The 17,014-nt window shown below is 40.2% G+C and overlaps 1 protein-coding gene across 3 annotated transcripts in view; it reads left to right on the plus strand.

The window, feature by feature from the left end:
* The first annotated feature begins 1,204 nt into the window (after positions 1–1,204).
* The window catches only part of CYGB (cytoglobin), a 73,160-nt gene continuing 57,350 nt past the window's right edge, over positions 1,205–17,014 (plus strand). For all 3 annotated transcript variants that reach the window (XM_089535172.1, XM_089535181.1, XM_089535190.1), the window contains exon 1: positions 1,205–1,423. In XM_089535172.1, coding sequence (XP_089391298.1) covers positions 1,281–1,423 — 143 coding nt within the window. In that variant the 5' untranslated portion in view covers positions 1,205–1,280. The remainder of the gene's footprint in view (positions 1,424–17,014) is intronic.

A 17,014-nucleotide genomic window follows, 5' to 3' on the forward strand; every position in this document is an offset into this window, starting at 1 on the left:
CAGTGCATACACATTTTATATCTTTTTCCACAGAACCATGCAGTATATTTTCTAACACTATGCCATCACCTGGGCATGGGATAAATTCCAATATTTCTAACCCAAATGAGGTGAAATTTCCTACAGACAGTTTCAGCCAGCCAAAATAAAATAATCTACACATCATTCCCTGCAAAAATCAGCAGAAATTTTTGCTTTTTTTAAAAAAAAGTCATTATTCTGCCTGCCCGCCACCCACCCACCCACCCGCCATCTTATCTCCAGTGTAAAAACAAAGCAAAAGTCAATATGTTAGTATGCCAATATTTTTTTTCTTTTGCAAGTGCTTTATAAGCAGATTATTCCTCTGATGTAAGTGTCGTAGATAAGGCAAAGGGATAAAAAAAAATCTTGTATAATTAGAAACATTCCCTTGGAGGCAGGATATAATTCAGATCATGTAGGAGATAAACATTTACTCAATAGGTCCTTTTCTCTTCTCCCAACCCGCCCCTCATTCGCTTAAAAAAAAGTGGAGGGGGAGACACAGTGTAGCAAATATATTTTTTCCTCCTGCTGTTGATAAAAACGGTCTCCTATGAGATTGGGGGGTGGGGGGGAGACAATTTAAAAAGAAAGCTCCATCTCAGCTTAGCCAGCTGTTGGGATAAGTTTAACTTCTGATGCTGCATTTTCTCTGAGCTGTTTACAAATGGTGCAAAAAGAGAGAGAAATCTCCAGGCATAAAATACTCAAAGCAAGAGGTTTTGACACTCAAGAGCACCTCTGTTTAATCTCTCTCTCTCTCTCTCTCTCTCTCTCTCTCACACACACACACACACACACACACACACACACACACAGCAGGAGGAGAAAGAAGAGGGGAGGAGAAAGAAAAGTGAGCTCACGTTCACACATTGGTGAAGAGGCTGGTCTTCCAATGCCTTTGAATATTTTACTTTTTGTCAGTTCCCCTTCAGAGTCATACAAACACACATGCTGAGCTGAAGTGAACCACCACAGCCATGGACTGCACTAGAAGATCTGAAATCTGATCACACACAGTCTCTCTCTCTCTCTCTCTCTTCCTCTCTGATTATCTCTGTTACATACCTCTGTCTGTCTGTATAGACAGACACACATACACCGCAAGGGAGGCAAGAACAGTATCAGCTAAACATCACCACCAAACAGAACACCTTATCTCTTCTGGCTGGATACACACACACACACACGGAGGCACGCATACAAAAATCTCTTTCTCTCCTGGCTTCCCTGGAAGATTCTGCTGGCTGTTTTTCATGGAGAAAGTCCAAGGAGAAATGGAGATTGAGAGATGGGAAAGAAATGAAGAGATGTCAGATGCAGAGAAAAAGGTGATCCAGGAGACATGGAGCAGAGTGTATGCGAACTGCGAGGATGTTGGGGTCTCCGTACTGATCAGGTAATTAAAATGGCAAACGAAAAGCCAAAAATTAAAGTAACATTAATCAAAGGTTGGATGACAGCAACTGTTTTCCTGAATGCATTTGTTGTGATTTTGGAATGCTTTCATTGCATTTTTTTAATTTCAGAAGGCAGCAGGAGGAGATCTAGAGGGAGAATGCCATGGTTATTGCAGTTAATGAGAATCAATATTTCCGCTGGAACGGTCATCTTATTTGATGTATATGAAGTGAGAGGTTAGAAAGAAGGGATCGTTGTATGGGATTCGTTTCAGTGGTTATAATGTTGCTCACTGCTAATGGAATTATATATACACCAGATTCCTGTGTGAAATAATGCAACTTATGAGCCAAAATAAATCCCAAACAGGGCTGCCGAAGCTTGTCAGTACCATCTGCTGATCATCTGGGTTGCAGTGTCAATATAAAAGATAATGCTGAAGTTGTCTCTTGGGGCTGTCATGAAGGTAGCCAGGTGGGGGATGGAGTGAGGCAGACAGTGACAGGTAAATGAGCCCTGGATACAAGGGGTTTTTACTGTATTGGAAATGTCACGGTGAAATTATCTCAAAGTAATGGAATGAAAGTGTCATAAAAATCTATCAGAAAAGGAGATGGCAGGTACAATAAAAAAGCAGGAAGCTGAACCACACAATTTTCAGTGATGTGGGTTCTTATCAATGTGATTTCCATGCCATTAAAGGCATGTCCTTGTCCTTAGGTTACCTTAATCTTAGTCTCTCTAACTGTAAACAATCCTCTTTCACTGTCTTGTGGAATGTGGCCTTCAACCTGCTAGAATGTCCCTGAATGTCATTTCAATTTCTGACCTTGTTTTGTGTTTCTGAAACTCCCATGGATTCCCTTGGACTTGGCATACATGCAAGGAGCCCTCTTTTTGCTGGTATAAAAAGATCAATACAGGTGAGCAGAAAATGCGACCTGATGGACTTAGAGATAGGAGACAAGAGCAACAAGCCACAGGACCTGGTCAACTCTGATTAAAGTTTAGATCTTTGGGCTTGGATTTAAAGCTCCAGTTCCAAACCTCATCAGGTGTTCTGAGAAACAAAGGTACTTCAAAGTCCAGGTGTTTCTAGACTTCCCTTTATCATGGAAAAATGGGACAGGATTGTGCAGTGATACCGTCATGCTCAAAAAAGTAGTCATGATGATTTCTCAGCTTTCTATTTCTTAGAACTTTTCCGTCAGAATTTTTCTGTGGGAATCTGAGAGCTGTTTGAACTGTCCTTTCCTAAAATGCTTCAGATGTTCACAAGTTTTACTGAGACATATAAGAGAATATAAGCAGACTTGCAACCCACATTTTTATTTATACTTGCAGGCAGGCTGTTTGAACAAAAATATTTGTTTTCTTTTGTTTTCTCTGAGCTCTCTGGAAATTTGAGAAGCTTATGTTTGGGATGCAAGGTACCCTTTATCTTAAAGCACATTGTTAAAAATAATAATAAAGGATTGTCCCTTGTCCCAGAATATCACAGACACACACAACATAATGACTTTCAAACTCATGTGCAGTTGCTAATGTTTGGAATATTAGCCAAAGGAGCTATGTGTAGGCACACATGCCAACGCATCCTTCCAACTCCAAAGCCATCCTCTATCACTCAGAACTCATATTCAAGCATTTGATCTGAGCTCTTGAAAATGAACAATGTTCTCATATTCCCAGAGAACTTTCCCTTGAATTCACAGAAAACTATTTCTACGTCAGCAGAAAACTGCTGATATCTTTTTAGATATAGGGCAGCCAGATAGGATAAATGATCCATTAGGACTCTTCTGTCACTACAGTAATTCTGACTCCTAGTCCCCTCTCAAACAGACTAGAGTGGACTCTTCTGTCACTATAGTGACACTCATTCTCAGTCTCCTCCCTTGTAAGGGATCCTCAGATTTTGTTTGATTTCCATTTATTTCTCTTCACTGGAAAGTGTAAAACCACCAATTTGCCTCAGCTCAGTGAATTAGAATATGTTAATTCTTTGCCTGTATCGCTAAGACCCTGGTGTAAATGATTAGCTTCAGGAGGTAATCAGCAAAACATTTTGGCACACTTGGGCACATCCAGCATAGACTCATGTACAGCGCTCTAAACCTTCTATTTTTGTGAGCTTTTTGTGCTAACAATTTCCTTACAATCGAACCAGCCATGGAGAAGGCTGCAGCTGAGGAGGGGTGTTCAGAAACAGTTTTTACTCCTGGTGTATTCAGTAGCCATAGGGCAAATTTACAACATCCGACCACAAACTCCTCAACTATGCTGACTGATTGCTTGGTTATTCATCATCTTATTGTCATCTTGAAATATATTCAGGAATATACAAACATGATCACTTCTTTGTCATGGAGAAATTCCTATGAAAAATTGCTCAATTTTTTCCTAAAGAAACATCTTTTACAGTTTAAAGTCCCACAGGCTGCTGACTCACTGCATCAGGTTTCCCTCCTTATGAAATATAAAACACACCCAGAGATCAGGAAGGTGGAGTAAATATGAACCATTTAATGCAAACAGTTATATCCCATGGTATCAAAAAGTCAGACAAGTTAGTTTTTCAACTTACACAACCATTTGCTTCCTGGGTCATAAAAATGTGTAACAAGTAACAACATGCATAATTCTATGCTGCTATACTGGGGCAAATGATGCAGACCTAGTGACTCCATCTCCAAATTCCAAGATTCTAGATTACTTTCAAGCAGCTGTTTTTCAATTAGCATGGAGGCAAATTCAGAATATGTCAAACAACAGCAAAAGACAGCTGAATATTGTGATATGACAGGCCGACATAAAATGTAGATACATGAACGACAAAACAAAACAAAAAGGATGTCCTTTACTGAGGAGCTCATGTAGTTTGCGGTCTTGTGTAAACTGAAGTGTCTGCTCATAGTAAAGAAGTCAGTTTACTTGTTTGCATGTTCAGTAAGAGGAGTACAAGCAGTCACCCTATACAGGGCAGTCATTTAATTAATCTTAAAGCTTCTTAAGAAAGAGTTGTGAAGGGAGCAAAGGGTGGTGTGAACTACATCCTTTCATTTTTCACTTGTTCTGTTTTTTGCTTTTTTCCCTCTTAGATATGTAGAGAAAATCCAAAATCTAAAGGACCTCAAATATCCTTGCTCTTCCTGAATGTACTACTGCATTTGCAGGGATCTTCCCATTCCCCTGAAAAAGCAGATACTGTACACCAATTAAATCATCATAGACACATTACAGAGTGGATTGTTGCATGCATGTTGACACGTTTCATGTACAAATGTATGTGCAGGCTTGCTGGTTGTGTCAGCTTCCATTTTGTTTTGCTGCCTTGCTTGAGAGCATGAGCACATAAATAATTTGATAAGGACACAAGAGCAAAGTCAGATCTTCAAGCACATGTGCCTCGTTCACCCTGGAAAGTTCCAGTGAACATTTCTGTTTTCCTTGTTGATGATACATGTTAGCACTATCCATATATGACCCAATCTAACTCTAGTTACACATGATTAGTCCAGTATCACTTTGCATCACAATAAACATTTCATTGAGAATAAGGCAGTGTTGATGGACATCTGCACTTGGAAGCACAGTGGGCTTCCATTTTTCCTCTGTCCATCTAGCTTGTCCAGATTTTTCACATCCAGCTTTCAGTTATTCCCCTTCAGTAAAGTAAACTGGATAGAAAATGGAAACCGAACCTGGAAGATTATTGAGGTATCCTTGCAAGTCTGCCCAGTTAACACAATGGCCACTGGATTAATAGTGACTGGACAAATAACAATGCGGTGTTATGAAGAGCTGACATTGAATTCATTAGATGTATGTATAAAATTACTGCAGTGTCACAACTCTGATAAGGGTATTGGGAAATGGGGGCAGGGAAGAACAATGATAAAATAACTCAAGAAGGAGCAACGGAGCTGATAATCAGAAATGCTGCAGCCTAGTTTGTTTCTTCCAGCATTCAAGCTATGTTGAAATTAATTTCCAAGCAGGGTTCTACAGCAGAAAGATGATCATCAAATGCTGTTTGCAACATTGCCTGCCAGATTTAAATATTACTTAGTGAAGAAAGGAAGGGAAAGAAAAAATTGAGTCAGGATGTACTATAGTCTGTACTTAGTCCAGATTTCTAAAATAACAGTTTAATGGGAGGGGGGTTGTATTCATTGCCCTCCGTTTCCTCCTTCAAGTGTAATACCTAAAGGCAGCACTAATATTATTTATTGGTCAATGTGCCAACAGAAAGACAAATGAGGAAAATAGGCCAGAAAGAAATCCTTCTGTTTCTAGAAAAATGTGGTAGCAGCAATACCTAGGAGCAAAAAGGGTCAATGTGAGAGAGCAGGTATACGTCTCAACCATCAGACCAGTTCTATGTTCAACTGCATTTGATTTTAACCACTACTCTTCAGGCAAGTGACCTCACAGGATTTTTATGAGATTAAAATATGGCAAGGTTTGTAATATACTTTTGACACTGAAAAATACTACAGAAATAGCACAATAACTAATACATAGCTAAAATTTATATTCCTCCTCAGCTGTGAGAAACCAATACTAATTCCAAAGATATTTGTTTCAAAGCCAGCATGGATTTGAACGTTGGATAATGAATCTGGAGACCAGCGTTCAAATTTCAACTTGGCCATTGGGTGACCTTGGGAAAGTGACACTCTCCCAGCCTCAGAGAGTGGCAATGGCAACCCCCCCCCCCCCGAAGAAACCTGCCAAGAAAACCCTGTGATAGGTTCACCTTAGGGTTGCCATAAGTCAGACATGACTTGAAGGTACACCACCACCACCACCACCACCTAAATGCTCCAAAGGCATCATATCTGACCTGATCTTGGAAACTAAGCAAGGTCAGTTCTGATTATGCTTGAATAAGAAACTGCCAATAAATAACAGATGCTGTAGGCTATATTTCAGAGGAATGGAACTGACAAAACCATCTCTGAATATTTCTTGCCTAAGAAATCCCTATGAAATTCATGGGATTGTCATAAATTGACAGGTAACTTGAAGGAACATATGCACACATACTATCTGCAGCAAAAAGGAATTGCATAAGAACAAAATTATTTTAAAAGTGAAGGCTATACATGACTTGCAACTAAAGTAACCCATGTTACAATCTAAGAGGTCAGGTCTCCAGACGTTAAGACTCTTGAACACTGGTGTTACACATTCTGAACAAGACACGCAACATATAAGGCTAGGTTGTGCATGAATATGCGTTACATGATGACTCTAAAGCATCTTTCTGATGTTGGCAGTATGGGAGGAGAACTGAGAAAGGCACAATTGTCTTAGTTTATAAAATACAGCAGAGCACTAGCTGATGTTCAAAAACAAAATCAGATCTATTCAAACAGAATATAGATTTAGTTGGCTATTAGAGAAGGTAGGGATTCCAAATGCAGTCCTTGAAATGCCACCAAACAATCAAAAATATCTTGAGATATACATTGAGCTGGTCCTGCTGTATGCAGAAGAGTGAACCAACTGGACTCAGGCAGGTGTGTGTGTGTGTGTGTGTGTGTGTGTGTGTGTGTGTGTGTAAGAGGGAGGGAGGGAGGGGGAGAGAAAATGTCAGCTATCAAGTACCCCAAGATGCACCAAAGTTTTTAAAAGTCTTAGTCCTAGTAGAGGTAGTGTCCCCTTTGTGCTCTACTTCAGGGCAGTTATAAGCTTATATATTGTTTTGGCAGACAGCAGTCCTATTGCCGTCACCATGTCTTCTGGGGAATCCTTTGCCCTTTTTCAATGGTACAAATAAAGTAATTAGAGATGCAGTAAATAGAGTAAATAGTAAATAAAGTAATTAGAGATGCAATAATAAAATAGAGATGCAGTGACTCAAGTGGTTAAGATGCTGACTTTGCTGACTGCAAGATCGGCAGGTTGGCAGTTCGAAGCCCAGATGCTGCATGATGGGATGAACTCCTGTCACTAGTCCCAGCTTCTGCCAACCCAGCAGTTTGAAATCATGCAAATGCAAGTAGATAGATAAGTACCACTTCTCAGTGGGAATGTAACAGTGTTCAGTGCAGTCATGCTGGCCACATGACCACCAGAGCAGTCCTCAGACAATGCTGGCTCTTTGGCTTAGAAAATGAAATGAGCTTCGCCTCCTACAATCAGTTAAAACTAGACATTCATGTCAAGGGACTATCTTTACCTTTAATAAAGTAATACTTGCAAAAAATATAGGTTTATATATTCAAACCAATCAATCTTAGATAAAGCCTGAAAATGACTACACAAGAACAAGCCCCCTGAAGATTACAGATGTTTATGGTTAATTAACACACACACACAATTATCATAAAGTCTATGGAGCAGCATATCTGGTAACATAAATAAATAACCTTGGCTTTTTGCTTTTGTTTTTTTTTTTAAAGACAAAGATGTTTCCAGACAGAATAGCTTTTCTTCATGGAAGAAAACGCTATGTCAAGTAGGTTCAGCATGTAATCTGCTTCAGACTTAGAGAAGGGACAGACACAGTTCTCTATAAATAATTATTTTTAAAAAAAAATAATTAAACAATAAAAAAACATATGCCTTGTTAAGGAATAATCTCTGAGATGTTTTATAACTAACAGTAATATCCCAAGAGAATAAATAACTGAAAAGCATCTCTCTCACACACCCTACTCTAATTGAGCTCTTTATCCTAGCAGTTTCTGACTTCTCTGACTGCCTTTGAATGCACAATAGCTCTGCTTATTGCCATCTTTACGGACCTCCTCACATTCTGGGTGAATTATGCAGTAGAGAGCCTTTCATATCTGTGTCGGTTTCCCACCTGAGATGAGGTGGTACCCTACACATCTAACATACAAAGAGCAACGAGGATAGTAGCAGGGTGGTAAAGTCAATGTGCTCATCCCACTGCTCATATATGAGAAGACCTGCATGGAGTCACTCTTGCTTCCTGTATTCTTGATAATCTTCTGCAGCTCATATACGCTGGAATAATTTGAGTAACAAGAGCTTGCAGGTCAATCTTAAGAAATTATAGGAAATCAGTTTACTGGGAGTTCTTCATACAGGATTTTCATGCCATAATGGTATTCTTAACTATATAATGAAAAGGTTAGCATATGAATCTTAAATTACGAGTTAAATGAGTAATACATGAAATTAACAATTATAATGTCTTTGGGCCTGTGTAAATATAGAACAAATTATACACACACAGGAAGAAGTCTATGGTTCCAATATTGAGAAGATAATTAAAAAAAAAAAACCTGCCTAAGACCTGCACAGTTATGAAATTGTCAATGGTCAGGCTGGCTATAGGATTCTGGAAGTTCTGCTCAAAAAAAACATAACTTTCCCAAACACTGGTTTCATACCACTTTGCAGTGAAACATTTTTTTGTAAAAAATATTCAAAGACCAAATCATGTCTGTAGCATTCATCAGTCAAGGCAAACTGATCTCTGAGGTATGTAAAAGAGAGTAGAACCAGTAGCATATGTCTGACAGGTGGATAAATATCTCCCTTATTGTTTGTGTGCCCTGTTTACATTGGGGCAAAAGCTAAAACCAGTAGAGATGTGCACACTGCAAATGGACTCCAGAAAACCAAAGAAATCAATGTTTTATAGATCCTTCCCATTGATCCACAGCACAAGATAAAGCCATTTCCAAGCTGGGCTACTGCGTATTTTGACTGTATGTTCATTATCAGCATTCTAAAATGGATTATATCAAAGTACACAAACAAGCTTATCACATGAACTTTAAAACCGGCTCTAGCCTCCCGGGCTGCAGCCTTGACAAAGGATGGAGGCGGGGATTATCGCATGCTAAATCGCCACCTAATCGCCAGCCGCCATCAGCCCAGGTCCCCGCTGCACTCTGCCAGCACTTTTTAGAAGCCGGAAAGCTTCCGACTTCCAAAAAGTGCTGGTGGAGCTCGGCTTGGACTGGCTGAGACCCAGGCTGATGGTGATCGGTGATTAGGCGGCAATTTAGTGAGCAATAATCCCCACCTCCATCCTGCGTCCCGGCTGCAGTCCGGGAGGCTTGAGCCAGTTTTAAAGTTCATGCGATAAGCTCCAAAGTTTGCCTAAACAGAACCATTTATCCTGGGTTGCTAAACCAACTAATGTTGCACCAACATTTGCAATGTTTCCTTCTTTGCTTCAAAAGTCATCATTTCACACAAAATCAGCCCTTAGAATTGAACCCTTTTGCTCATTTCTTCAGGCCTGCTCTTCAGGCCATTCTTTCTCCAAGTTGCTATTTCTTCAGCATCATTTTAAAAAATATCTAGAAAGGGCTTTTTCAGCATGTGACCCACCTCACCACGGATCTTGTTGTGAATGAAATGACTTCCCTGTTTGCTGTGTTAGCCTTTTAGGCTTGGCTATGTACCAACACAACTGATGGCACATTAAGCTCATGCAATGCAACATGTGCTGGCAGTGGCTTCATCCTTGATAGTGCTGCACAGCTGGACTTTTGCCCTAATCTGCATGACTAACCAGAAAAGAATATGACTGGCATGTGCATTCAGAGTAATATCTCAATCCACATCTCACTGGATGTGGTTCAGTAACATGTAAAGCCCTTCTTTTGCATATTAAATTCCATTACAAGTTGAGTCTCCTTTATCCAGAATTCTGAAATCTGAAATATTCCAAAATCCAAAATTGTCCATATGGTTAGCTAAGATAGTGGCACCTTTGCTTTCTGATGGTTTGATGTACACAAACTTTGTTTAATGCATACACTTATTACAATAATACCATCAGGCTATATATATACACACAGTGTATACAAAACATAAATGAATTGCGTGTTTAGACTTAGGTCTCCAAAATATCTCACTACGTATATGCAAATATTCCAAAATCTGACACTTTGTACATATGTAATCAATCTAACAGGGCTCTTTTTAAAAGAGATCCAGAAACAGAGCCAAGAAATTACAGACTTATCCCAGATAAAATGGTAGAAAATGTTATTAAAGTTAGAATAAGTTTGCACATGGGAGAACAAGCCTTGCTGAGGATGAATCAACTTAGGGGCTGTGCACACTGGCGGGAAAGGCTGGGTTGGGAATGGAGTTGGGGTGTAGCATCCATATGACGCATGCCCCAGCTCTGCCCCCAGGACAGCATGGTGCCGTGCGCCGCACCACACAGCACATGTCTTTATGGTGCTCCTCTAGCCCTGTGTCTGCATGATGCAGTGCCAAAGGAGCACCGTAAAGCCACAGCGGCATAGCTATTGTGCCCTGTGCAGGGTGAAGAACAGACCCACTTTTTGCAGCTCCTTTTTGCGCCCTGCAAAGGCCAGATCGGGGCTGCAGCATGCGGTTGCCACAGCCCCAATCTGACTGTAAAAGGGGCGGCAGGAGGCCACCCCTGAGGGTGGTCTACACAGCCTCATAGCTTCTGTAAAGTGACACTTGGATAATTAATCTTTTGGGATCCTGGTGTCTTTTAGAAACTACTGCTAGCTCAATGTTAAGTCAAAGGCTTTCACAGTTGTCATCCATAGTTTTTTGTGGGTTTTTTCAGGCTATAAGGCCATGTTCTAGAAGAGTTTTTTCCTGAAGTTTCACCAGCAGCTGTGGCTGGCATCTTCAGAGAATGATGGCATGGAAGAGAATGGAGTATATATACTGTTGGTTGAGGGGAAGTGATTTATATTTTGATCTGTGTATTGTTCTGTGGTTGAATGGCAAGGCATCAAGGTGTTTATTTAATTAATGATCTATTGTCTGCTGGGAAACCACCCTGACCCTGGGTGATTTTCATTTGCATGGGCTGGGTCTTGATTTTGGTGTTTTTCAGGACTGGTAGCCAAACTTTATTTACTTTAAGAGTTTCTTCTTTCTTGTTGAAGTTGTCCAAGTGTTTATGGATTTCAATGGCTTCCCTGTGCATTCTGACCTGATAGTTGTTGGCATGGTCCAGAATTTCAGTGTTTTCAAACAGCATTTTATGTCCAGGATGGCTTATAATGTCATTCAACAATAGAACAATACACGAATCAACATGCAAATCACTTCCCCTCAACCAACAGCACATATACCGCATTCTCTGAAGATGCCAGACACAGCTGCTGACAAAACGTCAGGAAGAAACTCTTCTAGAACATGGCCTCATAACCCAAAAAACCTACAAAAAACTACTGCTGGCTCCTCTACCTTGGTCATTGATTTTGACCCCATCTGGACTATATATCTAGATTTGCCCTTCTAACTGGCTTTTCACAGACCTGAAATTGACTATTTTATTGTTGCTGTATGCCTTTAAGTCATTTCTGACTTATGGCAACTCTAAGGCCATATCATAGGGTTTTCTTGGCCATGTTTGTCCAGAGGAGGGTTGATGACTGAGAAAGTGTGACTTGCTCAAATTCACCCAGTGGGTTTCATGGCCAAGCTGGGAATCAGATCCTGGTCTGCAGAGTCACAGTCCAATGCTCAAACTCCTAAGCCAAAATTAGACAGATTCATGGGGATGTCCCTTATGGCTACCACTTGCTATCCAGCATAGAATCATAGAATAATACAGTTGGAAGAGACCACAAGGGCCATCTAGTCCAACTTCCTACCATACAGTAACACAGAATCAAAGAACCCCGACAGATGGTCATCCAACCTCTGTTTAAAAACCTCCAAAGCAGGAGATTTAACCACACTCTGAAGGAATGTATTTCACTGTCAAACAGCTCTTGCTGTCAGGAAGCTCTTCCTAATGTTGAAGTGGAATCTTTTTTCCTGTAGTTTGCATCCATTGCTTCATGTCCTATTCTCTGGAGCAGCAGGAAACAAGCTAGCTCCATTCTCAATATGACACACCTTCAAATACTTAAACAGGGCTATCATATCACCTCTTAACCTTCTCTTCTCCAGGCTAAACATACCCCGCTCCCTAAGTCCTCCTCATAAAGCATGGTTTCCAGACCCTTCACCATTTTGGTAATCCTCCTCTGAACATGCTCTAGCTTCTCCATGTCCTTTTTGAATTGTGGTGCCCAGAATTGGACCCAGTATTCTAGGTGAGGTCTGACCAAAGCAGAATAGATTGGCATTCTATTGATAGGGAGATAGAGAAGTGCAGCCATCTTGTTTAACTAGAAACATATGAGATGATCCAACTTCATAGCCTGCTTTTCAGAAACAGCTGACAGTTCTGTGTTAGAAACATAATACTGGACTAAATGGACTCCATCTAACAGATCTGTTCATGGCCCCATTTTCATTATGTGCATTGTTCGTCATTTATTTATTTATTTATTTAACATACAGCTTACCTGTCTTCCAAGGAACTGAAGGTAGCATGAAAGATTTTCAAACACACACACACACACCATGCTGCTATAAGCTGGTATACAAGAAGAAGAGACCTATGGGGGAGACAGAAAAGGGAGACAACAGAGTTAAGAGAGAAGAAAAGAGCACAGAGGAATCCTAATGAGGAAATACTTCACAGGTCCCTTCTTCACCCCATTCCCCAAGCAACATTTTAGAGTCATGCTAGGAAATGTATGTGGACCCCTAAAAGCAGGATGTCTTTGGTTTGAAACAGTACCTGTAAAAGCAGCTCTTGCCCAGCTGGCTCCCTCACTCATGGCTGCATATTTCACAGCTGGATAATTGATAATCGCTGCCATCCTGGAGAACTAGGTCATGTGGAGATGCTGTGGGGAGGCACATCAAGAGCAAAAGCAGTCAGAATTGTACTCAGCTTGCTTCTGCAATTTTCTCACCAGTAAATAATTCAACAGCACAGTGTTTTGGGAGAGTCCATTGCCTGTGTCACTGTATCACCTGCATTTAAGTTTACAAACAGCAATGTGGCTCACTGGAGATTATCCTGGACCAAGCTTTGGGTTCAAATCTTGCATCTCCTAAGGAGTCACTGGGTAGCTTTGGTCAAGTCACTATTTCTCAGGCTCAGTTCCTTTACCTGAAAATCAAGAATGAAAATAAAGATCCAGCTCATGGCACTGAATGAAAATGAGGCATGGATTGCAGGTACTTCATCTTCTTTGAGTATTACAGAAGTGCAGTGAATGATGCATCCAGATATCCGATTTTTAAAAATGTAGCTTATTCAGCAGCCACTGACCACACAGGGACTATAATGAGTTCTATGTGGATCCCAACATGGCAGATTGTGTGATTTTAATGTGGTAGGCAGTACTAGTGGTACAATGAAATAACCCATATAGGGCTTGTTCTGCAATAACTTGTAACACGACTTTTTTATGGACAGTGATGGTAGAAGAGGAGAAATAGGCTTACTTTTTCATGTATTTTCAATTAAAGACAAAATTGAAAAAACAAGCAATATAGGGTTTGGATACAGCTGTAGAGAAATGTGCTTATGTCATGATAAATCCAAAATATGGTGTGTAATTATATAACCAGCGCAGATGTTAAAAAATAATAATACTTATGTATGTTACATTGATTCAGTGGATCTAATAGAACTAATAACTGGATTGAGGCCTGAGTCTACAATTTGCTGAAATCAGGTTCTCTTTCAAAGTTTCTCTCAAAGTGCAATTCAGCAACAGAATAACTTTTTCAGCTGCCAGTTCGAATATATATATATATCTGATGAACTATGGATATCATTCTCTTTCCCCAGTATTGTACATTCCAAGGGAACTGCTGTGTACTTTTATACATTACATAGTGTATGTATATACTATGCATTGTAATCCAGATATACTGAATTCATGAAAGTTTTCTTAAAATGAGGACTGTTGATTGAGAATCCTCTCAGTTAGCATCTTCTGCATCTTTCATCAGATCTTGAAAAGGTGATCTTTTTAAAAAATCTCTTATTTTACACTTTCTCCAGGGGCCTCAAAGGCCCACTTCCTGCTATGGGAATAAACAGGTTCTCCTGTTTATTCAAACAACCCCTCTAACATTTTACAGATGAAAATGAGAACATTTAATATTATTTATTATTTACATTTTAATCCTACCACTAAGATCATTATGATAATCAAATATCTACCCAATATGGGTAACCATGAAAAGATGTGTCTGCATGCCCTTCCTGAAAACAGGAATAGTGGGAACTGGCTGCAGTGACTCTAAAGGGAGTACATTCCACAGTTTAGGAATAACACAGTTCAAAGGCTCCTCCCTGGTCAAGTGGATTTCCACAGGGAATGGTATCTGCAAGAGGATCTCTCCTAGAACTCATAGAAACCAGAAAAGATCATAGCAACCAAGAAGCGCCATAACAGGCCGAGCAGTCTAAGATAGCCAGGCCCTAAGCCATTTAAGGTTTTAAAGGTTAAAAAATACATCATAGACAGCCCCGAGAAATACTTGGCAACCAATGCCAGGACAAGTTTGAAACACCTTTATTATCAACCCCAGCCTAACCTCCTCTCCTTGCTCTGTACTTTGTAGAAGGGGGTATTCCACTGCCATTCTGCAGAGGCCATTCTTTAGAGTTTATGTTCATTACTTCAAAATGTAATCAGTTGTGTGTCCACACTGCATAATTATATAAGTTTAATGCCACTTTAATTGCCATGGCTCCATCCTATGGAATCCTGGAATATGTCATTTGGGAAGATTGTTAAAAAATCTTCTAGTGCACTCTTCTGAACTGAACTCTCTGACAGAAATTTTCATCTTCCTCAAACAGAAATAAAGAAGGGGGGGGGGGGGAGAGGACAAATCCCAGGATTCCGTTGGTTGAAGCTTTGGCAATTAAAGTGGTACTGAAGTGCTGTAACTGTGTAGTGGGGATGTATCCCAATACTGCTGCATGTTGGGGGAAGGTGTTCCGGCTTATTCTACTGAGTGTGGGGACAGGAGCTCTGCTCCAAAGCCTTGTTCAAATGGCACTACTGCCACTATTACATATTTTAGAGGCTATTTGCAGTTGGCTGAAATCACACTGAGTCATGCATAAGACAAGGTGTGCGGTTTGTGAGGAGTGCAGAAGAGAGCATAGTGGCAGAAAAAGCCCCAGTTGTGCAATTGCAGAGATGTGTGATAATGGCTGCTCTGAACCAGTATGTTTCCATTTTCATTTACTAGTATGACTGTGGCAAAAACAGGGCTCATGTGGTAATGTCCTTAGTGTGCTAAGATGTCTTAGTTTCTGTGGGCATGCATTGACCTGCCTGTACACTAGAGGTAAAATCCACCCACACAGAGCATTAACTTCTAGAGACTTAGAAAATCCTACCTTCAGGAAGAACTTGTAGTCTCCAAAAGATGACTACAGAGAGTGAGTGTGTGTGTGCGTGTGTGTATGTGAGAGAGAGAAGAAAGTCAATAGATTAACACCACAAAATAGAGACAGTGTCTCCCTGCCCCAGTAAGTTAGAAACAGTTGTAGCTCATAGTCTATGTGAACTATGTTGGGATCATGTACCCATAGTACAATTCATGGCTTAGTTGAGAGTTGAATATAATTCTTTCGGTTAGGAGAATTTGAAGAATGTGGCAAAGAGTTTCTTTTCTTAAACTTTTTGTTGTTTAAAAAAGTAACTTTTCCAAACTTGGCTCCTCTCACTCTCAACCCCATGCTCTATCGACCACCTCACCCCTTGGCTCAGATGTCCCTGCTTAGATAAATGTTGTGTCTTCTGTACTTCAAAGAGCCACACGACAATAAGTATCTATAATTCTGGATTACTTCTTAGGTGAGGGAAAATCACCATCATCAGGTATGGAAAATGAACTCGACACACATGCATAGCGAAAGAGAAAAGCAATGGGTTGAATTTCATTTCTTTTCCACTGGTATTCCCTAAAAAGCATTCCAAAAAGAGGTTCTCTCCAGAACACTTTTGCTGATGGGAATAAAGGAAGGTGACCATTGCCAATTTCCCTCTGCCTTTGGAATTTTTCAGTGTGTCTGAGGTCTCCCCATCATCTGGCAAAGATTTGAGGAGAAGAAATAAAGGGCTGATGAGGGGGGAAATAATCAACAAAAATGTTCACCTCCTCCATTCATCCAGCAAAATTTATCTATTTGGATCAGAAACCTACCACAGATGAAAGCAGACTTTCTGTCTGAAGGAGGTAGATTGTGGATCCAACCAAATGTCATATGAACTGAACACTGAAGCCCTAAGCAAACATTTATAGTGTGAAGGAAGAGAGGAAACAACTGTTCCTCCAATCCAGAACTGGACATTCCAAACAGCAGATTTAAATTACATTAAATTAAATTAGGAAGAAGATTTTGGCTGCAATCCAGTTGAGCACTAGGTGTACCTTTGCCCACTCATATCAGTGCTGGTTTGAGGCTGCCAACTACAAGAGCAGTTCTTTGATAGAAGAAGCTGTTTAAGAACATTGAGAATCAGAGCTGTAAATGCACTCCGTAGTTAAAATGGAAATATTTGGACACATGTCTCCTGTTCACTGTGGGCATAGACTGGAAATGAAAAGGGGTGTGTGAATGTAAGGCCTTGGCAGACATTCTCTGCAGACATAAAACCATTCTGGACATCATTAGTATTATTGCTGTAGAATATTGGAAAAGTCCTTGTATGATACAAAAGAAGGGGCAGGATACAGTATTCTGTCTTATCTCACCTACTCATCCATCCTCAGC

This window comes from Sceloporus occidentalis, unplaced genomic scaffold (genome assembly GCF_023333645.1).
Source record: "Sceloporus occidentalis isolate IW3139 unplaced genomic scaffold, rSceOcc1.0.p SCAF_1, whole genome shotgun sequence".
Lineage (NCBI taxonomy): Eukaryota > Metazoa > Chordata > Lepidosauria > Squamata > Phrynosomatidae > Sceloporus > Sceloporus occidentalis.